Source organism: Thalia democratica, chromosome 8, assembly GCF_965202585.1.
Source record: "Thalia democratica chromosome 8, ktThaDemo2.hap1.1, whole genome shotgun sequence".
NCBI lineage: Eukaryota > Metazoa > Chordata > Thaliacea > Salpida > Salpidae > Thalia > Thalia democratica.
In genome coordinates, this window is record NC_139172.1 from 16336549 (window position 1) to 16364369 (window position 27821).

The 27821-nt window shown below is 25.6% G+C and overlaps 1 protein-coding gene across 1 annotated transcript; it reads left to right on the top strand.

Annotated features, from left to right (window-relative positions):
* Positions 1-2794: 2794 nt before the first annotated feature.
* Positions 2795-27654, top strand: LOC145842556 (uncharacterized). Its single transcript, XM_082950016.1, has 16 exons — positions 2795-2897; positions 3019-3138; positions 6700-6753; positions 8731-8774; positions 9083-9220; positions 11935-12033; positions 12728-12832; positions 13919-14141; positions 14368-14446; positions 20627-20672; positions 20736-20768; positions 21049-21192; positions 23743-23837; positions 25930-26004; positions 26115-26187; positions 27450-27654. Exons 4-16 carry the CDS (start codon positions 8754-8756, stop codon positions 27519-27521), a joined length of 1203 nt encoding a protein of 400 aa, XP_082806142.1. The 5' UTR covers positions 2795-2897; positions 3019-3138; positions 6700-6753; positions 8731-8753; the 3' UTR covers positions 27522-27654.
* The last annotated feature ends 167 nt before the right edge of the window (positions 27655-27821 follow it).

Below are 27821 nucleotides of genomic sequence, written 5' to 3' on the forward strand. Positions count from 1 at the left end.
TGTTTTTTTTAACAGAAATGTTTTTGAATGAGTCCTGTCTTAGATATATGTATAATATTGTATATGTAAAAAAATATTTTATATAACTGTTAATATAATAAATGATTATATAACTTTTTAAATATTCCAAACTATTTTTTTAAGTTAAGCTTTATTTTTAAGCAGTGACGTCTAGAAAGATAACGACAACTTTGCAATAACACTATGAGAAAGTTTTTTTTCTACAATTTCATTTTTAAAATATAATTTGAACTCATTGTATTTATTTAAATGTTTTTTTTTATCAGTGAAGTAATAAGTTTCAACTAGTTTTATTTTGTTTTCGAACATCGTGCAAAACATATTTTAGATTTTTAGCCTTGTCTCTGATAGTGGAAATGTAAGTGCTAAAACTTAAAGTGCTTTAAATTGTTTTTGTTTATTTTATGTTAACTTAATCTCAAATTATTATTTAACTACTCATAAGAGTACTCTTTATTTATTTTTTAGGTAAGGTTCATTTGCGTTAGATGTAAGGGTCAGGCGTTTAGCTTTAAACTTTTAACTTAAATCCTGGACAATGACTTTAAAGCTTTTGCTGAATCCAAGCGGGGTACGATACGAGTCGATAACCGAAAGGTTTTTTTGTACACCAGATCCTATGCCAAAATATTTTGAGTTCTTTTTTTTTGTTCAGTAAGCAATAAATGGGTAAGGAAAGGATTTCAAATTTAAATGTGAGTCAGGTACTTTTTTTTTTTTGCTTAAATCAAATGAGCAAGGTTCTTAAACAGTACTACTGCAGTTAACCTGCTTTGACTGTTACTTTTATTTCCTTGGTAACTAAAGCATAAAAGTAAACAATAAAGCATGTAACAAAAGTTTATCAATTTTATTAAGCCAATGCATGTTAGCATATCATAATGAAGGTAGTTAGTTCAGTGTTGAAGAGTAAAGTCAGGTTTTTCTTGTTGAGTTATTAAGCATATTTTAAAGTTGTGTTTAACTTAGTTTCAATAAAATATAGTACACTTATTGTTTATCAAATTATTGTATATTTTATATTTAGTTAATGTAATAAAATAACAGTTAAAAATGAAATAGCTCAAAACAGTCTTTAAAAAGTCATTGAGAAGTATGGTGATTACAAAAAAGCAACACTTTTTCAACATAATAATACTTTTAAAAACTAATATTTGTTAAAGTGTAGAACTCAGTTGTATTTTAAGACAATAGAAGGGGTAAATCACTTTTTTTACAATTTGATGTTAATTTGTATAGTTTTAACTTGGCTAAAAGATTATTTTTACAACTGTTAAATATTCAACCTTATTTTGGAAATATAGCTGGTCAAATTTGGGGAGTCAATAGGTTCTTTATATGAGGTGAAAACTAAAAAACATGTTTGTTGTTGCAAAGGGTAGAGTGATTGATTTATATTTATAATAAACAAAACCTTTAACAAATAAAACTAGCTTAAAATCGATCTGTTTTAGACAAATACTTCAAATTTTAAAGAAATGTTTATTGCAGTATTAAAAAAATACCTAGCATGATGTTGAACCACTGTCAAACTGAAATTTTATAGTTAGCCATATATTTATATTTACATTAGATGTCTTTTTAACCATAATTTTAATACTTTTTATCTAAAACGATACTTTGTTTTAAACAATCTATATAAATATATAAATAGGACTAAATTTATTTATCATAAACTACTATAACCTAGATATTTAATCGCTTTTATTTTACAACATAAATCAATAATATCACTTTAAGTTTCATGTATTAAGCTTGTTCTTACTACAATTGAAAAAAAATGTTTCTTTAAATTAATGTTAGGAGAGATTTCAACAATTAGTAAGAGTTTTTATTCTATATTTACTAACTTTTATAGTTTTATAAAGATGGTTAAAAGGAGTCAGACATCATTAGTTAAAAAATACCGTGTTGATATAGTATTAATAATAAGTTATTGTTTAAAACGTCATTTTTATGATTATGAAACTATGGCTAGCTATATAGTTTCAGCTCAATATTGGTGCGAAATTATGCTAGGTAATTAATTTAAAAAATCTGTCTCTTGAGTTTTAAAGCTTCTAATTAATATATTTTAAAATAATATACTTTAATTTTTTAGAGTTTTTATTTTAGTTTTGTATTTAAGAAACATTTTAAAATGATTTTTTATATAGTTAATAATCTATTATTTTTTTTTAATAGTCATGTATTTGTTAGCAAGCTTTTTGAGTAAATTCTATAAAAAATGTGTTTTGACATGCTTATAGATTTCAGCTAAAATATTTTAATTTATAAAAAATTGACTAGTTTTAATTCTTTGAAGAGTAATAGCCTTATTAACTGCTTTCTTAAAAAATAAGAAAAGTAACTCATAATTTTTAAAAAGTTATTAAACAAATCTTAAATTGAAATGTACATTAAATATATTAAAAGATGTAACACTAAAAGGAGTTAAATTCTAAAGATCCTGATAAGCTAAGCTTATCGGAATATATACCACAGATGTTTTTGTGTTAAAACTTTATTCCGACTAACAGCGTTTCATCATGTTATTTGACATCATGTGTTTTTTTAAAGTTTAAGATATGTAGTTGTTTTAATAAAGTTGTCCAGAATCTATCTTGTTACAATGGTTTTGAAAAACTAGTAGTCAATTTTATTGATTTTACACTTTTTTTTTGTAAACTTTTGCAAAGTATTTAGATTGTGAGTTTTTAATTATTTCTAGTTCTTGTTAAAACAAGTAACTATTTTTATTTATATTAACCCACTTATGGATATTCGCAGAATAGCATCACCTTTAACTCCATTTCGTCAAGATTATAATGATAACTGCAAAGAAAATGAAAAAAGTAAAAAAGAAGAAATTGAAACAATTTTAAAAAAGCCAGAAGGTACATTATGTTATTACTCATTATATAATATTTGTTTTTTAAATAAAAACTGAAGTATATTGTTTAAATTTAAAACATATATTTTTAAAAAATCGTTGATAAACATTGCTTCTTTTTGCAGCAATTTTGAAGGGAACTATTACTAGCATAAATGAAAGAATTTGTAATTTGCAATCACATTTGTACGAGGAAAACTGTTCGCTTACGATTGATAACATAAAACAAAAAAATACAGAAAATTGTTAGTTTAAAAAATAGTTTTAATATGTATTTTATGCACTTGCATGTTTATAGATGTTAATTCTAATTTAAAAGTATTTACTTATAAACTAACATTTCAATAAACAAATAATAAAAAGTTTTTATTTTTGACTTATTGCTTGGTTTATTGGTTTTCCAAAAAAATAATCTTTTAATGTTTAATTTTATTCTATGTTAAGTTAAGTACTAAAAAGGATCAAAAAATCATAACTTTTTGTGTTACTTAAAATAAAATAAATTTTAAGCAAATTCTTTTGTTTTACAAGTAATAAAAAAAATTAGAAAAAAATATTTTAATTTATTAATTTTTATTATTATTAATAACTTATTCGTCATAACCTTTATAATTGACAAATATTGAGTTAGTAATTTCTCTTTTTTATAAATTTTTATCAAAAATTAACCTACATTATGTATATCCAAGCATTTATATATTTTTAGTTTGTATGTAATAGCTGTTTATTAGTTTTATGTGTGTTTAAGCCTTTTCATAACTACTGTTTAAAAAAATACATTAATAGTATAATTGCATTGTATTGAATTTATCACTTAAAATTCAACTCTTTTTCAATACTTATAACAGGGTTGCCACTTTACCTGGATACCTGGAAAAACATGGAATTTGATAATTTAGGCAAAAGAAAACTGGAAAAACCCAAATTTCAACAATTTTCACATGTTCAGTAGTAAAATTTCGATTGGACTTTAAAAATCTATCATATAAATAATTAAATTGTTATCATTAAAATTAAAAAAAAAAAAAAAAAAAATTAAAAAAGTAGTTTTACAGTATCTTTTCAATTTTTTATACTATTTACACAGTTTCTTACTTAACTTTAAACTAAAAATAGACCCAAAAATAAGTACTTTTATTTTTTAAAACCTGTAAAAAAATCGGAAAAAACAAGTGGCAAACCTGTTATAATACATAAAAAAACCATTTGTAACTTAAAATGGCTGTATTTTTAGTTTCAATAAATATATTTAATATTTAAACCTTTTTGAATTATATCTTAATTTTTTTAAACAAATAAATTATATGTAAAATTATTTTGAATTAAGTTAAATTTAAACTGATTACAATATAATTTCATAAAGTTATAAATAAAAAAGCAAGCTATTCAGACTAAAGTTAGGGACAAAAGCAAGTTAAATGTATTGTCAATAGAGCTATTTTTCCATTTAAAGCTAATTGTCTATTTTCAACAACGAATTGAGATATAATTCGAAAAGCTTTTAGTATAAGGCAATTTTCGTAAAAATTAATGACTTTAAATAAGTTTATTAAAATAAAAAATATAGTTATTTTAAGTTGCAAATTGTTTTTAAAACAATAAATCCATCAGATACTCAAATATAATATTATTAAGGTAAAACAGAATTAGTTATTAGGCAAAGTAAACAAACATAAACAGAAAGTATGGGTGGGTGTCACTTTTGCACGCATGGTCACTTTTGCATGGTTGTTACTTTAGCATGGTCGTCACTTTAGCACGGTTGTCACTTTAACACAAAGGGACACTTTTACACAAGGGTACACTTTTGCACGGCAACTCTTTTGCACAGAGGGTCACTTTTGCACGCATAATCACTTTTGCATGGCTTCACTTTGCCAAGGTTGTTGTTTTAGCACTAAGAGAAATTTTTGCACAGCGACTCTTTTGCAAAGAGGGTCACCTTTCCATGCAGGGTCACTTTTTCACGGTCATCACTTTTGCAAGCAGGGTCATTTTTGCACAACAACATTTTTACACGTGAAAAATTTTGCACAATGTTACATTTGCATGGCAATATTTTTGCAAAGCGTCACTTTTGCACGGCGGTATATTTTCACGGATATGCATATGAACTGTGAAAATTTTAATGTTTTTGATATGTCTTACCTTGATAGACTAACTAAACATAATATTAAATCATTAGAATACAGGAAACTTGTATTTGATCTCATTACTTTTTTTAAACTAGTTAACGGTGAAACTACAATTAATATAAAGTCAATTTTTGAACCTTATAGAACTAATTACTCACTGAGAGAAAATAGCAAAAAAAAACTAATGATTATTCATCTGGCCAGTCTATTGTTAATGTCCTTGGAGCGCTAGATTTTTAGTTTTGTTGTTAGTCAATGCATTTAAATTGTTGATGTTGATTGTTCTACATCAAAACGTAAATAAATATAAGATTGTGTTTAAAATTTTGCTTTTTATGTTAACCTATAAATTTTATATCAAATTATGTTTTTATCTTTGTTTTAATAAATAAACTTTTTGTGTTAATTTTATTTGTTGTTTATGTGTTAGTATTTCAATTTAAGTGGTCTAGGTTTTGATGCCTAGGTCCATTATATGGACAATAAACTTGTAATCGTATAGAAAAATATATAAAAAGGCATAATTGTTAATTAATGTATTAAAATCAAAATAAACTAGAACATTTTACTTACACTTAAAGTATTTTTTTTATCTTTGTTACTAAGTATTTTTTTTTCGTTAGTTTGTTTCTAACATAAACTTTTCTGATTAAGATTTTAAATCTTTAATTTTTTTCTGTTTCTTTTTATGTTACAGATTTGGTATTAGCAAAAAAACTTTTAATCTGCCTGCATGCAAAAGTGATGATCCGTGCAAAAAAGTCATTGTGCCAAAATGTTGCTGTGCAAAATGTCACCATAAAAATGTGATGTTGTGCAAAAGTATAGTTTTGCAACAATGCTGCCATAAAAAATTGTTATTTTGAAAAAATGTTGCTGTGTAAAGATGACGCCTTGCACAAAAGAAGACTGTGCAAAAGAGTCGCCGTGCAAAAGTGTCACCTTGTGCAAAAGTGACCCTCTGTGCAAAAATTTCCCTTTCTGCTAAAGTGACAACTGAGCAAAAGTGACGCCGTTCAAAAGTGACGCTGGTGCAAAAGTGACCCGTTCCCAGAAAATGTATACTAACTTTAAGAATCTTCTGAAATTTCTTAAATAAAGCTTATGCAAAACCTTACAACTTAGTTACGTTTTTAATGGTTCGTAAAAAATATTTCTCTTACTTCAGTTTTAGTTATCTACAAGTTTATATAAAGTGTCTAAATAAATGTTTTAGTGTTTAGTAAAAGTCTCAGGATTTATATTTATCAAATTGATTGAAAAAAGATCAAGAGTTTATGATAAATTATTTTTTTTTTAAATGGATAAGTAATTATCAAAATTAATAATAGGTTTCAATTTTTATTACATAAAAAACATTGCTAAGTGCAATTTACTATTTTATTATTATTTTACAGGGTCATTTTTTTTTTAATGAAATTTGATAATAAAGTAGAGAAGTTTATTTGCACTTTTATTACTATTTAGATAAGTTACTTTATTTAAAAAGAAATTAATAAAAAAAGTGTAGCACAAATGATTTTTTTGTGGCATACTTTTTGTAAAGGATAATTTATGAAAAAAAATCTTGTTTTTATGTTCTACAATCAAGTTTCTTCTTTTATGTTGAAAGTAATATATGTTTAAATTTATTTATTAAAAAAGTTATTTTACATCTTTTATATTATTCAGATAAGTGTCAAGACGCAGATAACTTTGGAGCAAAATATGAAACCTTTCTCAAAAGTAAGTATTTAAATCTAAAACTAGGGTATTATTGGTCTAAAATTTAAAAAATGAAAATTTTTTTTAGTTGAAGATAATAATATTTTTTATAGGTAATGAATTTAATTTTATTTTCAACTATAAAATTTATTTAATATATCTTACCAAATTACATCTTTTTGGTTATGCTGTTTAAGTCTTAAGGACAACTAACTTATAGCATGTTTATTTAGCCTTAAAAAAATAGTATTGGAGTAAATTTGTAACAAATTATAAAAAAAAACTAATTTTATGCTAGAAAAAAAAGAAATTTATCTTGATTATATACGACGTCAGGCATAATTAATTTCATACTAAGTTGTTTAATGTTCATGTTCTGGTGATTTTTGTTGAATCTAACAAAATAATTTACTGTGCATCTTTGAAAATTTTACTTAATGTTGGATGTCTGTTGGCATAGTGTCGTTAAAGTACAGTCTGATTGTTTGCTTTACTAGTTATCTTTTTTTTCATGTATGCCTGTGAGAGCACCACCAATAAACAAGTTTTGTAAAATTAAAAAGAAAATTCAATAAAAAGACTTTTATATTTTAAAAACTTTGAAATTTAAGTGGCCAAAAATTATGCGCATGACCAGTATTTTGCTAGACCTGGGTTTCTAAAAGTTAGCCACATAAGCAAGTTAGAGGGCAATAAGCTGCAAAGGGGGGGGGGGGAGGCCCTGACTAATAAAAGGACTGTGCAACTTACACTAGATATTCTGGGATTAAAAATGAAGATAAAAAAAAATGTCTGATATAAATTTGACAAGAAATTTGAAATTTGTATTTAATGTTCTGGTGTTGGTAATAAGTTGGGCGATCATTTTTAGTTTTCTAGAAAAAGAGGGCTTATGAAAAGGAGTTTTGGAAACCTTGTGTTCCACAAAGACTTTGTTTTTACACAAATCAAGTGCTCTTACTTGATTACCATTAAAGCAATCACGCTGCACTTTAGTTACTTTATGCCAATGCCAACAGACATCAAATATTAAGAAAAACTATTAAGATACACACTTAAATATTTTATTAGATTCTAAAAAAATCATTAGTACATGGACTATTTAGTAAGAAAATAAACTCATTTATTACAAGCAACCTTAAATTAAAACCTAACAATACTACCCTTTTATCAATAACAATTTTCTCCTAAAAATCAATATTTTGCAACATAAATTTTCTTAATTAAGTAACTGTTATGTTATGTTAAGTTTTTTTATGAAAGTTTTTATTTTATGAATTTATTCTTTCAAGAACTTATTTTACAAACTAAGTTTCGGTCAAAGACCTCATCAGTGTTTAAATAAATCTTATTCAAATAGAATTTTATTTTATTTCAATTCATTTCAATTCATTTTACTGTTTAATTACACTTTTACTGTTATAGAAAAACTTGTTTACAAAGTTTGAATTATATATCTCATAACTATTTTTCTTGGTTTTAGTCTAGTTGTAAAAATACCTTTAAGTTTTAGTTTTGAAGTTATTTTAACTTTCTGTAAAGATGAAATTAATTCAAATGTGCAGTACATCTTTGTTGATTTTTAATGATACTAATCTTTATAATAACTATTTTCTTAAATATTGATACAAATACTTTTAACTATACTTAGCAAGTTGTAATTTTATCAACATGAAAAAGTTGTTTTCTGTAGCCAGTGTTGGTAAGAATTTAAGCAGTAAACTTCATGTCAGACTGCAAAATAGCAGAGTAGCTTGTAATGTTTATCTGTGATGTAGAGTCATCTGCATCTACTATTATATGTCTGATTAAATGTTATATTAATAAGGAATTGCAATGTGAAGCAAATTCAACTTTAAAATGAAGAATAGCAGTTAAAAAAATAATTTTTTGTTACTATGCATTATGCTGATTTCAAATCTAAAAATTTCTTATATGTTTAAGTCTAAATAAGTTTAAGTATATTTACAGTTTGAGATTTTTTCATTTAAATTTCAGTTAATCAAGTGAAAGCACCAGTTATGAGGAAGAAAAAAACTGTTGTGAGTAAATTTGTAATATATAGATATAGCAGCTCTATGTTTAAACCATAGTTATAAGGCTTTTAAAGTCATGATGTTAAATTCTGTATATAAGTACTAGTTAGAACACTTTTTTCAAACTTAACTGTTTTTAAAGTTAGTTTTTCTAACATACTAAAAACTATAAGCTTTCAATTAAAAATTATGTATATAATTGATAATTGAACTTAAATATATATACAATATTTAATAATTATTTCCTGTATTGTATAATTATCAATGTTGATGCTTTTATACGCACTATATATACAATCATCAAATGTTTGTAGTTTAACAAGCCACAGTTAGTGGAGTTGCAGCAGTATCCAGGTTTTGAAGTGGACGTATTTACACCATTGCCACACAGTGTCAAAGTATCTACAATAAACTGCAAAGTTATCTGCACACTTACTCATTTACACAATAAGGTTGTATAGATATGTTTTAATATTTACTAAGTATTTTCTTTATATGTTTACCAAAAGTGTGACTTACTGTGTTTAGTTAGGCTAGGGCAGACTAGCTTAAAGTTTTTTTTTAGGTTTGTTGTAATTTTCTCAAAAAGTGCACTTAAAATAGTAATCCACCGGATCCGCGAACTACTTTCCTAGTGGATCAGGTCTTAGTTTTAAATCAATATATGGCCGAATCCGTTTAGTTCTAACTATTGAAAGTAAGTAAAATTGAATTACAAAAGTCCTAAAATAACTTTATCATTTGTTTATACTCTGTTATTTGGATTAAAAGATATTAGATAAGTAAGTTCTGGTTTAGGGATTTTAATTCAATCAAACTTGTTATAGAATATTTTATACAAAGGTTAATTCACTTAGGCATAAGAGAAACTTTGTTATAATTTAAACGAGTAAAGAAAAAAAAGGTGTTTATTTTTCATGAAAACAAGGCAATCAAGTTTTCCATAAATCAATCAACTTACTCTTTTTGAAGCAATAAAGGAAAAAAAAATTAAGAAGCTGCAAGTAAAAAGTTGTCTTTATATTTTTCATTGAAGATTTTAAGAATTTCAATAGCAGCGAGAAAAGATTTATAAATGTTTGCAAACCTTTATAAGAGAGTTCAATGATTGTTTGCAGAACTGTCTTATACTGACAGGGTTGCCACTCGGTCAGGAAAAGTCAGGAAATCAGGAAAAGTCAGGAAAAATTAAAAAAAATGACAAAAGTCAGGAAAAGTCAGGAAGTTTCATAAAATTAAAAAAAAAGTTAGATTTTGTCAGTTTAAATTTACAAAATTCCTTGTTTTACAAAGCCTTAAAATTTTAAAAATTAATTAAAAGTCCTTTAAAGTCAGAAAAAAATTTCAAAGTTTTCCTAGAAATTTACAAAAATATTTAGTATTATTTCCAATGCCTTCATAAATTAGTAAAATATCCTTTATAAAACTGCAAAAATTTTCTATTAACATATTGATCAAGTACCCTACTTGAACAAGCAAATTTTGTAAGCTTTTTAGTATTGATGATCTGTAGCAAGGACACTTCCATATTGAAATTGTGATATATAAACAAAAGTTTATCTAGCATAATTTTAGATTCAAAGTGTTTTTTATTTAAGTAAATAACTGAGCTTTTATAACTAAGCAGTTAGTTTAGTATTTTATGTAACAAGTTAATGTGTATACTGAAGCGGAATTAAGACCAGATGAAGGAAACCATATCTTCATTAGATGAAGAGGTTGAAGTGCTAATAAAAAACGGAGAAAATAAATTTTAGTACATACATTTAAAAAAACAGTATTTGATTTAGTTCTTTATTGTTTTAATGTTTTAAATGTAAAAGTTCATTATTGTTTTAAGGTTTAGGTTGTGAAAGTTCCTTATTGATTTAGGGTTTTAATTGTAAAAGTTCGTTATATGTCGTTTGTTTATCTAGATACATTTATGCTAGGAAATGCTAAAAAACTGTGTCTTTTTTCAGACAAGCTGTGTTTATAAGGTGATTGTACAAGTATTTTGCTGATAGAGCTGTTTATTACAAACATCAATCATATACAGATGGTTTAAGTGATGTACTGGAAGTTTGATGATAGAATTCAGCAAACAACTGTTGTTTTTAACCTATATAAAAATTAGATTGAAAGCTTTATATAGTTTCAAGTGTTAGGTTATGTATTTTAGAATAAGTTTAATTTAAGAGTTTGATTAAGAAAAGTCAGGAAAATTTTTGTAAAAAGTCAGGAAAAGTCAGGAAATTTTTCTCAGCTTGATCAGTGGCAACCATGTAACTGTAGATTTGTTTGTGCTTGATGATTTGCTTAGAGCTAGTGTGTTTTTAGAAGATTGTTGGAAACTTGTTGTAATTACTTTTTTTTACTAATATACATTGTGTTTCTTTTAAAAACTTTGATTGATCTTACATTGATTCAAATTTTTAACAAATCTAGATCTGGCTGGAGCCGGGTCTTAGCAAAAAAAATCGTTAGGTCACTAATTTAAAGTAACAAAGTGTTTTTACAAAAATTTAATTAGATGATTTTATTGTTTATCATTAAACAATTATAAATTTATATGCTTTAAATTTCTTAAGTAAAAAATAAGATAAAAATAATAGGTATGTTTATCTTTAAAGAAGGTTTTATAATAAAAATTATAGTTAGTTAACTTTTTTTTGAATGTCAAGTGCTTTAAATACTTTAACTTCCTAATTTTTTGTAAAGACTGACCGATCTTAAATGTCTGAGTAAAATGTTAGTCAAAAACAGTTAAACTTACTAGAGAAGCTATTTAAATTTTTGAAAGGGCCCTGCCCATCTTTTTGCAATTTAAGATAAAAGTACGTTTATGTTATATCTGATTTAAACTTTTGTAAAAAATAAACAAACATTGTCATATTTAGTTTTATTTCCTTTCGTTTACTTAATAAGTTTTGATGATTACTTTAGCTTTAAAGTTTATATAAAAATAAATGACACGGATAAAATGAGATGAGAAAGTATATGCTTATATTCTTTTATAATAAAGTAATTGTATCCTAATAAAAGCTTAAAATGGTTTTAAACTATTTTTTTTTAAAGCTAAAAATAACAAATGATTCTTTCAGTTCTTAATAAACATTTAAAACAACTTTGTAATTTTATGTTAATATTATTAAGAAAAATAAAACATGATTTTTGTTCAAAACAGCCCACGTACAAGAAATTTTTAACTGAGCAGCTAGACACTGACTTTCATCAGAATTTGTTACTAGACTTCTTCTGGTGGTACTTCTTAGAAAAGTTTGTGGTAAGTTTTAATTTCAAATCGTTATATTCGTTGTTTATTAAAACTGTTTTTGTAAGTAAAGTAAACTTTCAAAAGTTATTGATGTGTCAAACATATTTAAAAACTAATTATAAATAAAGCTTTTTTATAAAAAAATATACCTTTTCTTTTGTGTTTTTTTATAAATAAGATATTTCTACGACTCAACACAATTATTATTTATTATATAAATATTTTAAATAAAGTTGTATCAGTATTTTTACATGTCTAATTGTATTTCAGATTTTATATAATTTTTTTAAAACTCAATGTTTTAGATTTTTATTTTTTTATTTTTTTAAATAATAAATTGAAGTAGAGCTTATGTTGATGTTAGAGTTGTATGAGTTGTTTCCAATAAATTTAACTTGGAAAAGTAAAAACAATGCTTAGAACTATAAGAGTAATTTAGTTTTAGTTTTCTAGACAACCTTTTTATCATCATAGATATTTACAGAAAAGTATATAATTATAACATTTTATGTTTTATTTATTTCATTTATACAGAAAAAATAGTTGCATAAATTTTGTTGATTATTTAGAATTGATCAAATTTACATGAATAAATTAGTTTTGATCTGATACCAGTGTTATGTAGTTGAGCAGTTTAAAACTTTAGTTTCAAACGATTTGTTATGTAAAAATAAAAAAGTAAACAACCTGAAGCTATTTGCAGTCAAATGAGGCGGTCCAAGGAAAGTTGTTTTCACGAATCGCACTGAGCTTTGGCGCCTTGTACACGCTTCCTGCCCCAAAAAGGTATTGGAATATATTTTTCCAAGTTAGTTTATAAACGATTGTTTTGTTTCGTTGAAGTTGCTAGGATTTTTTTATTTATTTAGCACACTTTGTATTTTAAAATTGTTTTGTTTGGTTTTGATATTTAAAAGGTTGCTTAAAAAATAAACCTAATGTTTTATAAATATCTTGCAATAAAGCTTTGTTAGTATTAAATAGATTTAGCGTTTTATACCCGCGCTTTTCATGCATTGAAGTTTGATGCATTTTAATTTTATAAATTATCCTTTACTTTTTATATATACCGATGTATTTTAGACACAGTGGGTGTGATTTTGTAAGTTACTTTTAGTTTTTGAAGGTTATATCTTATCACCTATATGTTTTTTTTTTCTACAAGCAATATTGAAGAGTTTAAGAAACATACAATATCAAAGTTGTAGTGTTTTATATTATTGATGTACTAAAAAAAATCTTATCTGCTTAGTTTTTATAAACTTGTGATAAACCTGGAATCCTAAAAAAACCTGGAATTTAACAATTCAGGCTAAAAAAGCTTGGAAAAACCTGCAATTTTAACGATTTTTACATGTTAAGTAGTGAAATTTCGATTAGACACAACTTTCTATCATATAGATAAAACAAATTTCTCATCAATTTTTTTTTACTAAAAACACATTTAAAATAATTTAAAAGTATCTTTTCAATGTTGTTATACTATTTAACACAGTTTTTTACTTTAAACTTGATTTTAAACTAAAAATAGACCCAAAAACTCTGAAAACCTGGAAGAAATTTATAAAAAATCAGTGGCTACCCTGTCCCGGCTGTAGTCTCATGTTTGAGAACATCTGAAGTAGTCATATTACTAAAGTAGTTTGAACGTTTTTACATGCTGTTTTGTGTAGAAGAACAAGTCTACATCATAAGTACTCTATAAATCTAAAACGTTTTTTATGTAAAGTAATTTAGTTTTCCTACTTAATATTTTAAATTCTGCTGATATATAAAAACCTGGTCATAACTTTTTTTGTTGTTCTAAAAAAATTGAGTACAAATGTTTTTTGGTGTTATCTAATAGTTGAATAAAAGTTTTTTTTTCACTTTAAATTTCCTTAATAACTTTTAGGAGTATAGCGATATATTATCAAGATGTATTTATTGTGCCTTTTCTCACTGCTTCCCTCAGTCAAGCAAGCAGTTTGATAGCAATAAGTTTATCAGCGCGATATATGTAGTTGCATCTTCATGGATTGACGGTATCAGGCCGTACCCAAGGCTTAATCAAAGCTGGGACATGAAAGCCTTGCAACCAGTTAAACTGATACAAGTGGAAGAAGAAACAGTTTCCAGTAATTTATATTTTTATATAGAACAAGATTAAAACTTGAAAAAAAACTAATATGACTCCGGTTTTTGTTTAGAGTAATTAAATATTTTTCTTACACTAGAATTACTAGATAAATTAGTTTATAATATGAAATATTAATTTATTACTTGAAATTTATCGACTTTGCGTAAAAGAATTACTTTGGCATAAAGTATGGTAAAGTTGTAATGATTAATACTAACTTTCAGAAAAAACCTCAGAAAAGTCTATGAAAAGTTCTACGGGATCTGCAAACAAAAAATCTTCTATACGTCTAGGTTCAAAAAGGTAAACTTGTTTATAATAAGTTTTACTAATTTCTCTTATACTTAATAAAATATTTCAGAGCGATCAAATTTTTTAAATAGTATGATGACGTTTAATTTATTAACTTATATATAACTTTTTGTTAATGTTTTTTTTTAAATTACTACTAATAATAAAATACTGTATTTTATTTCTAAATTGAGCATAAAAAATTTCTCAACTTGTATGCATATAAGGAGACAAACAATCAAAATTTTATTTAATAGGTTTTCAAAAATAACAAAATTTACTCTATAACACTTAGAATGAATTATTTTATCGTTTTTTATAATTTATTGACTAATAATAAAATAGTACTGCTTTTAAGCTACTAAAATTTATACTTTGTTAAATTTTTTTTGTAAGTCATCATAGTAGGTGTTAAAAAATTTTCGTACAGTCTTTTTATCGCATACAAAAAACCTGAGCAACAAAAGAAAGTTTGAAGTGTTTATTGTTTATAAGTTTGTTTTTTAGTTATTAGCCGGTATAAAAACACTGGTTTTGCATTAAATGTGGTCAAGAAAGTCTATAAACACGGTAACCAAAAATTCAGGCTAGTATGAAATTTTCAAAAAACTCAGGCTGGTTCAGGCCAACTCAGGCTAGTTAAAACTTTTTTGAGGTTGTTTGAAATATTAAGATATTTTACAAAATTTTGGCTAGTTTATATATTTTTTCTAAACATCAGGCTAATTTTAATAACTTTGAAATTTTTTGTTATTTAATAAATTTGAGTTTTTTTTTAGATTATACGTCTTTTATTGTTATGAATTTTTTGTTATTCGGTTTGATTAACTTTTTTCTTCGGATTTTTTGCTCCGAATACTTTTTTTTCAATTTTATTTTGAACACAGGCTGACTCAGGTAATTTTTGGTTACTCGAGCTTGCTTTTTTGCTTCAAAAAGTTACAATCCGTTCTAAAGTTTTTTTTTTAATTTTAGCTAGTTTTCACTTTCAGGTTAATTAAAAATATACACACCTTTTTTAAAGTTAATTCAATTTATTTTTTAATATTTCACTTAATTGTCCATGATGTATTTTAATCCTGTGATAGTTTACTACAGAAATTTACACTATGGCTGGTTTGTAGTAATAACAAAGTTTCAAAACTGTGAGCTGCTTTATCTGCCCTGGTATCCATTTTCTTCTTATTGGAGCGCGTGGTGATTTGTTGTAAAGACAACGGTTTATAATTATCCTTATTCTTATTATGATGTTTCGACATATATGATTTTAATAAAGTAGGTTTAAGCTAAAATATATTTCTTTTTTAGTTGTGAAATTTATTTACAAAATTATAAGAGAAATAAGTGCATGCAAAAACTACAACACGTGATTAAAAAATAATACAATAGTTACAAGACTAACAGTTTCTTCGAATTATACTAACTATCACCCAACAATCGTAGTGAATTTCCGAACTCTTAGTCCCTTATGCGTCGATAGCAACTATTGATTTAATATCTTGAGTGAATAGATTCTCTACGACGTTACTTCCCACAGTTTAACAATGTTTAGTGACGGATGGTTTTTAGAACTCACTCTTTTAAGAAAACGCGCTGATTTTATATTAATTCAAAGGAAGTTTTACTCCTTATATAAAAAAAATGTTTGTTTTTTTATAAAAATATGTTTGTTTTTTTAATACTAGAAGCACGTCACAAATATCTGCGCAAAACACTCCACAACATTCGCTTTTTAAATACGAAAATGAGATGTTAATATCATTACATTGTTTCTTTTTAAATTTTCAATTTTAACGTTTAAAGCCTGGTTTTAAATAATTAAAATCCTTAAAATCCTACTTAACTTTAAACTTTTTTATAATTGTTAAAAGGCCGCGTCAAAAAAAAGTAAGAAAAAGAAACTGAATAACTATCTTAAAAATTACATAATTTACAAAAACTAAGATAAAACACAACAAAGTAACAATGATAGTCATTTAGTTGTCCTCAGGCTTCTTATCCTTGGGGTTCTTGTCCTTGTGCCTGTTGTCCTCGGGCATCTTCTATTCCGGCGTTTCTCTTCCGATTTCTTCTTCTACGGTGGTTTATTTAGCAGTAACGAATTGTTTTAATTCGCTTGTTCTTCTCTTAACTTCAAATTCAAAAATTCATCGAAATCACTTTTTGACATAGAAAATATTCATCTTTTCATTTCCCATCATTGTAGTATTCGTTTGATTGAATTCATTCCAAAAAATACGCGGCTCAAAAAAAAAGTTGAGATATTCTTTCAAGAAAGTTTAGTAAAAACTACTATGTAATTAGGCCAAACGACAATAACGAAACTTTCAGTATTTACTTTCAAACCATTTTTTTATACAAAACAAAACAAAAATTAAGCATTTAAAGATGCATTAAAAAAAAATTAATAGTTTAAAAAAACATGAAAAACTTTAATTTTGTTTTTAACTTAGAAAACATATGTTCTTAATATTCAACTCGCAAACTTTAATAAACAAAACAGAAAACATTTTCTTTAAAATATTTTACAAAACAATAAGTAGTATTTTCATGCACAAACTTTTAAAGGATTCAAGTATAAAATATCTCAAAAAGCAACACGAGCAATTTCTGAGCATTATAGAAATTTTAAAGAGAAAAATTTAGCGAGTGCTTTTTTTCGATCGTTAACAGTCAAAACTAAATGGGAGTTGAAAGTACTTTTAAATTCAAAATTTATAGGAAAAGTTTATCACGAGTCGAATTTGAAAGCTTTAAACTTGAACTTGATTATTTTACGAGCTAAAAAAATCTGGTAATTTAGTTTTGTTTTAAAATTAGAAAAAAATGTAGTTACTAAATTTTTAATATAAAAAAATAGGCATATTAAACTTTTCTATTTTATAATTGCTATTTGATAGCTTTTAATTAATAGTTCAATTACTAAACTGTAATTTATAATATAAAAAACTTTGTAACACATCATTAAAAGTAAAAAAGCTATAAACTTTACAATTCAGAAATTGTATCAGAAATGAATACAAAATAAATACACTTAATAGTTTCTTTCATTTTAACTTCTTAAAAAAATTACCTGAGTTTAAAAAATATTAAAATAGATGTTCATGTTAATAAAAAATTACAATTATTTACCTTTATTAAAATCCGTTTCGTTAGTTTTGTGAAAATACTTATATTTTATCTTCAAAAGGCTTTATGATAAATGTTAAAAGTTTTAGACCTGCTATTAGTAATTCTGACTCTTTTTTATTCTGTGTTATAATTTCTTTTTTGTCAAAGGAATTAAGTACTGCCAAATTGTTTTTCTCTTTAGCTAATATGTTGCTTGATACGCTAGTTTGTGATTTTGTTTTTGAAGAATCGTAATAACCTGAATCTTGTTTATAACTTTTAAGCTGCACTGTTGGCACTTGATATTTTGGCTTGCTATCATACTTTTTATTGTAACTGATATTTTTCTGCTGTTGTTTCTGATGTTTTTCTTTGATAAGTTTACCTTGTTTTGCTTTAAAAGCAAAAGCTTGCTTATAAGCTCTACTAGCTTTTATTTTTTGCTGTTGGAGGTTACGAGAATGATGGTTTGCGTTAAATATATTTTGTTGAAGTTTTTGATTGTAGTTTGAATTTTTATCTACAGCATACTTAGACCCTTGAACTGTTTTACCATTAGGACCTGTCACGTTTGCGGCTTCTGACATGTTATTTTTACCTACAACAATATCAAACTGGACTTTTTCTCCTTGTGCAAGAGACCTTAATAATTTGTTAGGGTTGTTTTTGATGATAGCTGTATAATGAACAAAAATATCGCTGTTCCGATCATCACGTTGAATAAAACCGTAACCTTTGCGAACATTAAACCATACTACTTGACCAGTTACTCCAAATGCTATAGTGTTTTTGGTTACCTGAGCTTTTTCTTTGGTTGTTTGAAACTCTTTGCTTGTATTAGATGTTTTTGGAGGTAAGTGTTGATGACATGACAAACACTGTGCTATGTTAACATTATTACTACTATTACCATTGTATGATTTTCTTGGTTTAAAACTATCTCTATCTTGGTTATGTTGACGATAATTGTAATTATGATTAATACCATTATCTCTAAAATGAAAATTTTGTTGATAATTAGGACGAACTCGCTTATGGTAATTTATTTTAGACCTATGCTGACTTTGCTCATACTGCTGTAGTCTATTGTAATTAACTTGCTTAGGTATTAACGCGTTTTCTTTATAAGCATTCCATATAGCTTGTCCTTTTCTTTTAAAAAGTTCTAAGCTTTCATCAAAATGTTCCCTAATCTTATCTTTGATCGAAAAGGGCATTAAGTATGCAAGAAAAAACTTAATTCTGTCCTGTTCTCGACATTTGGCCCAACTTACGGCTGTAGCAAATATTTTATTAAAGTTTGTACAATCATCCCAAATTGGAATTTTATCTAAAATTTCAGCTAATTGATTGTCCCTATTAATAAAAAAGTTTCTTAAAGAACTGTAGTTTCTTTCACCTCGTTCTGTCATTTTATAATAGTCTGACAACTCTTCTCTCGGCCAAAACCCAGTTAAAAATTTATACTTTTCTGTATTACTAGAAATATTTTCATTAAACATTTCCTCCTCGAAAAAACTAATAATATCACGAGGGTTTCTTATAAAGTCTAACCTTTTAAACTTCTTAATTAGTCTTTGCGCCTTAAATGTATCGCTAAAATTATCAAAACTAGTATCATTACTTTCGTAATCATCGTAAAAAGGTTCGCGTTTTTCTAGCATCGCACGTTCGAAATGTGGTGATCTAGACTGCTTTAATCTATTATTTAGTTTTTTTATTTGCTTTTGCAAAACTCTTAACTCTTCTTCATTTGTTAGCTGCTTAACTTCGCTTGATTTTCTAAATTGTTGTTGAATGCTGTTTGACGGATAAAATTCAGCATTATCATTCATCATCTCTGCTTGATGAGAATTATTAAGATTGATATCGTCATTGTTGTTTGTGTGCATTTATTTTGTTGACTGCTTAAAGATTCCTAATCAGAAGATTCCGGGTTCGAGTCCCGGCGTGGTCTCCACTGTGAGCTGCTTTATCTGCCCTGGTATCCATTTTCTTCTTATTGGAGCGCGTGGTGATTTGTTGTAAAGACAACGGTTTATAATTATCCTTATTCTTATTATGATGTTTCGACATATATGATTTTAATAAAGTAGGTTTAAGCTAAAATATATTTCTTTTTTAGTTGTGAAATTTATTTACAAAATTATAAGAGAAATAAGTGCATGCAAAAACTACAACACGTGATTAAAAAATAATACAATAGTTACAAGACTAACAGTTTCTTCGAATTATACTAACTATCACCCAACAATCGTAGTGAATTTCCGAACTCTTAGTCCCTTATGCGTCGATAGCAACTATTGATTTAATATCTTGAGTGAATAGATTCTCTACGACGTTACTTCCCACAGTTTAACAATGTTTAGTGACGGATGGTTTTTAGAACTCACTCTTTTAAGAAAACGCGCTGATTTTATATTAATTCAAAGGAAGTTTTACTCCTTATATAAAAAAAATGTTTGTTTTTTTATAAAAATATGTTTGTTTTTTTAATACTAGAAGCACGTCACAAATATCTGCGCAAAACACTCCACAACATTCGCTTTTTAAATACGAAAATGAGATGTTAATATCATTACAAAACTATATACTATGTCAATTTATATATTAAATTAGTTTAAGCGACTCAATTTCGGTTTTTTCTTGTCTCAAAAATTAAAATCTTTATTATGTTTTTAAAATAAAAAAATTCTAATTTTTATGTAACCTGTATTTAACTTCTAAAAATCTTGCACTTTAAACTAGCACCAAAAACATTGTTAAGCTCAAAAGTAGACTGAATTAAGCTCTACACTAAAGACAAAAACTATTATTCAAATTATTTTTAAGTTAAATTATACAAAAGTACATAAAGTATGACTGACATAAGTTTAATATCAGTATACACTACTTTTGTTTTAAATTTAGATTCAAAATTACCTTGAAAATAATTTTGATAGTCAATAAAATTAATTATATTGTAATTAAATAGTGGTTTTTTATACTGTTCACCTACCTTAATAGATTTTATCTATTTTTTTGTTTGAAAAAAATAAAGCAGTTGTAGTATATATTATTAATGTGTCTTGTTAATTACAGTAATAAAAAGACTTTCACATTAGAAAAACCATACAATTCCAAAAAAGTTAGTTTAAATATTTACATTTCTTAAAGCTTTGTTTTTGTATATATATATTTTTGTCTACAGAAACGAAAACCATCAAGATACTCTAAAAAGGAGGTAATTATTGATTTTTATGATCTGATTACTTTTAAAAGCTAATTTAGAACTTAACAATCTAGGCATACTGTTCATTTAGAATAATTTAATCTACAATTTTTATAAATATTACGTTTTAATATTTAGTTATTTTGAATAGTGTGTATAAAGAATATTATAATATCTATTATTAGCTAAATTAAAATCTACTAAGGTTAACTAAATTTGTCTCAAAAATTTTCTTGACTTTTCGATATTTTTTCTTGTCTTAAAGTATGTTAAAACTTAAAATAAACTTTAGTCGTCTGCTTTGGACCCAAAAGAAATGAAATACTCTTCATGCAAGTTCAACATTGAAGGCAGAACACCGTTGCTCGTCGAGTATTTCCGACAAATTGGCATCCATCAGATGATAAGACCTGGTATGCTGGTCACCAGAACACAAGTAACTGTTATTGCTATATGTACAATTTCTAACGATAACATGTGTAGGGTTGGTACAAATTTTGTAAAACAAGGGCAGGAATTTACTTTTGCCAATTTAAAACGTAATATTAATAAGATATTTCAAATAAGATCAAACACTTTAAGTTATAAATAAATTTTTGGTCTCGTACAAAAATCAGAAATCGGTTTTGATAAGTAGTATAAATTCTTATACTTTCAGTTGTTAATGCTTGTAATTTTTAATAATTATAGTAAATCTAATTCTACCGATCTGAATCTAATTTGTTAAAAAGACTTAATTGAATTTTACAACAATACTTACCATAAAATTTCACGAGGTGACCAGCCTGGTAAATTGTATGTAATGGTTAAAACTCACAAAAATAGCCATCCTGTGAGACCAGTGTTAATTGCTAAGAAACAGTTAACAACATCAACTGTAAAAATACTAAGTTCTGAAACTTAGCTTTATAAATAGTACAAGAAAACAGTCGTATATTACTGTAGGAACAATATATAAACTATTATTACTTATTTTTCTTGAATTATATTTATCATTCTACAAAAGCTTATTTGGCAAACTAAGTTTTAAAATTTTATTATTTTAAGAATCACAATTACACTGTTTCACTGCAAAGCGGATTTTCAAATTATAAATCTGTAATAAAATAACAATGGTAAAAAAGATAAATTATATAAAATTTATGTGAATTAAGTTATATGTTGAGAACATTAAAACTTAAAAAAACCAAAAAAGTATTAAGAAAAATATTGATGCTATAAAACCTTGAAGAAAACTTTTTTAAAATACTATAAGCTATAAACAGGTGAAGAGAGACAATTGAACTGTAGTATATAGTAAGGCATTGAAATTAGGAGCATTTAAAAAACAAAACATTATAAAGTTGAATATTATAGAGTTAGAAATTAATTTGACATGAAATAGGTAGTTCCTATGGTTAAATAATAATGTCGGGGTTGCCACTTTACCTGGAATCCAGGAAAAAACCTGGAATTTTACAATTTAGGCAAAAAAACCTGGAATTTAGGAAGTTTTGAACAAAAATCATTAAAAAACCCGGAAAAACCTGGAGTTTTAACAATTTTCATGTTCAGTAGTAAAATTTCGATTTGACTCAAAAAATCTATCATATAAATAGAAAATGTTTGTATTCATAAGAATTTATTTTTATTAAAAAACATATTTAAAGTAGCTTTACAGTATCTTTTCAATGTTTTTATACTATTTAACACAGTTTTTAACCTTAAACTTAATTTCAAACTAAAAATAGACCCAAAAATGTGTACTTTTAAAAACCTGGAAGAAATTTGGAACACCTGGAAAAAATTTGAAAAAATGAGTGGCAACCATGTAATGTATTATTCTTTAAAAAAATAAAAACATAATGATAGGGGTAAAGCTTAAAAAAATATTTTGAGTTGTAAAAATTGTTGATATGGTTAAGATGGGAATGGTTCAAATATTCACGAAGATAGGTCAAATATGCATGAAGGGTCATTTTTTGCAAGGGAGTAGAAAAATAAATAAAATAAAAAGAAAATTATAAGAGAATAAGGAAAAAAAGAACAAAATAATTAGGTACCGACCAGGGTAAGGGGTTAGGAGTCACAGTGATAGTAGAAAAAAAAACAAAAAGTTATAAAAATAAATAATAATAAATTGTTAAAGATAACCTAATAAAAAATCAACTTAAAAATACAAAAAAGAAAAAAAAAATACCGACCGAGGGTAAGAGTTAGGGATACCAATGATAGTAAAAATTGAAAAAAACCTACTAAAAATGATTAAAAATATATAATAAGATATAAAGAATAAATAAAACACAACTTTATAAAAAAAAGCTAAAAAAAAAGAAAAAAAAAGTTACCGACTGAGGGTAAGGGTTAAGTAAGGGTAACAGTGATAGTAAAAATAAGATAAAATAAAAATAAAAAAAATAATAAGTTAGAAGATAAAATAGAATATTTAAAAAAATTTCAACCTGTGCAAAAATGTCTTCGTGCTAAAGTGATCCTTCGTGCAAAAGCGTCTTTGTGAAACAGTGTCTCTTCGTGCATTTTTGACACCTACCCGGTTAAGATAGTTATGTTATCATGCTCAACAAAATAGATTTTTATAAAAAATGCTAAATAAGAAAAAAGTACAAGAAGGGTTGTATTAAAGTGTTAAATTGATTTTAAAATACCACAAAGTTTTAGTTACGATACAACCATAAAAAATTTAAACTACTAATAATCTATCTAGCTTTTAAAAAAAGAAAAAAATAAAACTGAAAATGCATGCACAAATTATTTAATATCTTAATAAAATTTTCACCATATTCACCATATAAATTATTTCAATAAAATTTTCACCTATAATAACTAAACTAAATTTTGCTCAAAGAGCTCTCCAGTGCTGAATATACTTTAAAAGTAATTTTTAAAGAATGAAAAAATTAAAATAATATTTATCCTTTTTTTAAAATGTAAGGACTTCTTAGAGTTTCTATAACAATCAAATCAATATTTTTTAATTTGTTTTGAGGTGTGTTCGTTACCGAGAACGGATTGCAAAAAGTTAGAAGACGTTATTGAAGATAGCAACAAATATGTCACAGCTACTAAACTAAAACTGGACAGGTTACTGTTGTGATGTTTAATAAATTCTTAGTAAAATTATGCATTGATTTAATAAAAAAATGTTTAAAAATTTTTCGGTATAAAAATTACGTTTTCGAGTTTATTAATGAGAATGTTTTTCTTTCTATGCTTAAGTTTATTTTTTTATATTTTAATTTATTTCACTATGATTGTAAAAACACATTGTATACTCTTTTTTTATTTAACTACTTCTATACTATATTACATCTAAGCCCACTCCTCATTCGGCCTTAAATAGCTTCTTAAAAAACTAAGATGCCTAAAGTGGTACATACATAAGTAGTTGACCTTAAAAATAGTTTTAATCACTCTATATATATCACTCTACTTCAATTAATTTTGGTCTGAATGGTTATTAAACAATCTTTTAGACTTATTTGACCCTTCTATCAAAACAGGTACAATGGCAATATAATATGATGTATATAGAATTTTTTAAAACACCGGATCAGTAACTTGAAATATCTGCACCCCAAGTATTAGAAAAAAAAATTATTCATTTAGTTTCAATAATTAGTATCTTTAACAACTTAAGATAAAAGCTACCATCTATATGCAGCATACACTCTTTTTGTAATTACATAATTAAAGCTAAAATTTTAGTTTGAGTTTTATTCTATACATTTCTTTTAAAACTGCCAACTATGTGTATACTTACAATTTGATTTTTTAATTCACGAGTTTTTGGTTTAAAGGTCTTGCAGTAATCTCTAACCTTGGCTCTTTTGTTCATTACTTATCAAGTACATTAATAAACGGTTGAGTATTGAGCAAACATACAAAAATACTTCAGGGATGTTTTGTTATATTTTTGAGTTTAATTTTTTAAGCTAAAAAGTATACTTTTAAGAAATAAAGTTTGAACAAAAGTCAGGCAAAGTTTAGTTTATTTATGTCTTAGTATTGATAAAAGGCTTTCCTGGCTCGGTCATGTTCTGAGGATGGGTGCTGAGCGAATCCTAAAGTCTCTTTTGTATGGCGAGTTGGTCGTTGGCAAACGCAACCGAGGTCGTCCAAAATTACGGTTTTAAGGACGTATGCAAGCGCAAGCTAAAATGCTTGAATACAAGAATTGATGAGTTGGAGTTGCTTGCAAATGACCGCACCTAATGGAGATCTACTGTACACAGAAAACCGAAAGTAAGGGAAAAAGAATAGTTTTTGAAACCGAAGAAGATAAAGAAAAATGAGATGCAGAATGAATTTTATTTATTTGTATTTTTATTTATTATCTGTTTCTTTTATTTATTGCATTTTTCTTTTATTATACTGTGTTTTTTTATTATTTATTATCATCATTTATTATTATTCTCTATGTACAATTACGCATAGCCGATCCCGGCTGATAGCAGGCCTTTTAATATTATTATTGATAAAAGTAAACTATTTATAAATTTGTAATTGATACTTTTAAGTTTTGTTATGTTCATAAAAAAAGTTTAAAACATGTAAATGTATATATATATATAATATATTGTTTATATTATATATATATTATATATATATATATATAATATATATTTATTTAATTATATAAAAACTATAATTCAAACAGCTGTTTCACACATTGAAATGTAAAATTTCATGTGATCGTCAGTAAGTTACAGTTTATTGTAAACTGTAACTTACTGACGATCACATGAAATTTTACATTTCAATGTGTGAAACAGCTGTTTGAATTATAGTTTTTATATAATTAAATAAATATTAAGCTCCAATTTGATTTGTCGAGCACTATCGATCAGAATTTTGTATAAAACCTTTAATATATATAATATATACATATATATTGTTTATTGAACGACAAAAAACGCTCAAAAAGTTTGGTCCAAGGTCGTGGTGCACGAAAAAACCTTTCGGTTATCGAGTCATACACCAGAACACTTTAATCACATCCAGAAGATGAATTATTTTTTTTAAATATCATTTATAAAACATTTTAAATATTTTCTAAACCTTTAGTCAATTAATTTTAAAACAGTTAAAGAACATTATAAAACATAATTTACTGTTATTTTTTATGTTTTTTTAGTAACAGTATATAATTAATTAAATAATATATGTTTTTCAGTATTATAAAAGCCGGAAAAAGAGCTGAAAAAGAACTTCATTTAAGAAATACTGAAGATGATTTGATAATTAATAAGTCAGTGCATGTTTTATTATGCTTTATTTATGCTTTAATTGATAGTTAAATTTTTGCTGTTGTTATTTTTTTAATATTGCTTGTCTAAAAATTATTTTTTTCAACTTTAGGAAAGCTTGTCAACTTATCAAAAAAGAAGAAAAAGTTTCCCTTTTGAGTAATCTCGTTTTAGCAGAACTAAAAGTTTGTTTTATCTGTTTATTTTATTTATTTTTTGTTGTATTTAAACTTTTTAAAATTTAACTAGTTAAAGTCACTATACTGATTAGATATTTACAAACATATATTAAAATGATTTTGGTACGCTGATTTCTTTTATTTATTTTTATACAGGGTTGCCACGAGGTCAAGAAAAGTCAGGAAAAACTAAAAAAATGACAAAAGTCAGGAAAAGTCAGGAAATTTGACAAAAAAAAAATTAAATTTTGTCAGTTTAAGTTTACAAAATTCCTTTTTTTTTCGAAGCCTTCAAATGGTGAAAAATTAATTAAAATTCCTATAAATTCAAAATAAATTGCAAAATTTTCCTAAAAATTTACAAAACTATTTAATTTCCAATGTCTTCATCTGGTGTAAGTTAATAAATGGTCCTTTATAAAACTGCAAAGTTTTTCTATTAGATTGCAAAATTAAAGGTAAAAATTAATGAGTGCAAAAAGAAAAGAAATGAAGCCCACAAATTGTGGCTAGATTTAGAGAAAAGATTCTCTTCGTGTAGGAGCAGCAGATGAGAACGATTTAAATAAAATGAGGCAAAAAGTTTTAACTGCCAAGAAAATTAAGCGGGATGCAGACCAGATGAAGGAAACCATATCTTCTTTAGATGAAGAGGTTGAAGTGCTAATAAAGAAACGGAGAAAATGAATTTTAGTACATATAATTAAAAACAGTGTTTGATCAAGCTCTTTATTGTTCTAAGGTTTTAATTGTAAAAGTTCGTTACTGTTTTAAGATTTTAGTTATGAAAGTTCGTTAAAATTTAAGGTTTTAATTGTAGAAGTTCCTTACATCTTTTCGTTTATTTAGATACATTTACGTTAGGAAATACTAAAAAATTGTGTCTTTTTTCAGACAAGCTCTGTTTATAAGGTAATAATACAAGTATTTTGCTGATAGAGCTGTTTATTGCAAATACATCAATCATACACAGATGGTTCAAGTGATATAATGGAAGTTTGATGATGGAATCAGCAAAAAAGCTGTTGTTTTAACCTGTATTAGAATTAGATTGAAACTTTATACTGTAATAAGTGTTTGATTATGTATTTTACAATAGGGCTTAGTCAAGAGCTTAATTTAGAAAAGTCAGGAAAAGTTTATTGAAAAGTCAGGAAAAGTCGGGAAATTTTCTCAGCCTGATCTGTGGCAACCATGTTTATAAACTTATAACGATAAAATAATAAGTATGCTTTGCTTTAGCTAATTTTTTTTTTCTTTTCAAACAGAAAGATCCAAAGTCAACACCTCAAGATGCCCAACATGCAATTTGGCTGGCTGTAATAAATGAAAAAATTTGAATTGCTTCTAAATAATGAAATGAAAATAATGTTGTTTCAAACTATTGACTAATAAACTATCAATTAAACATAAACAAACTTCTTGCAAAATTTACAGCTTTAGTTATAACAAATTATAGATAAATATACAAATTTGGTGTAAAAACTTATGGTGCAAAAAATATTTTGAAAAATTTCACTTAGTTTAGACTAGAACAAATCAATAATGTCATGCTCACTTTTTATTTTTGATTATATAGAATTTTTTTAACTAATTTTATTTTTGCCATTGATTGCTTATTTAAGTTTATAAGAGAAAAA

Excerpts from the sequence above, each read along its gene's own strand:
- LOC145842556 (XM_082950016.1), top strand. The coding sequence starts at position 8,754 with ATGAGGAAGAAAAAAACTGTT. Across the intron at positions 14,447-20,626 it reads ATACGTCTAGGTTCAAAAAG|TAATAAAAAGACTTTCACAT; the intron begins GTAAACTTGTTT and ends TGTTAATTACAG. Across the intron at positions 26,188-27,449 it reads TCGTTTTAGCAGAACTAAAA|AAAGATCCAAAGTCAACACC; the intron begins GTTTGTTTTATC and ends CTTTTCAAACAG.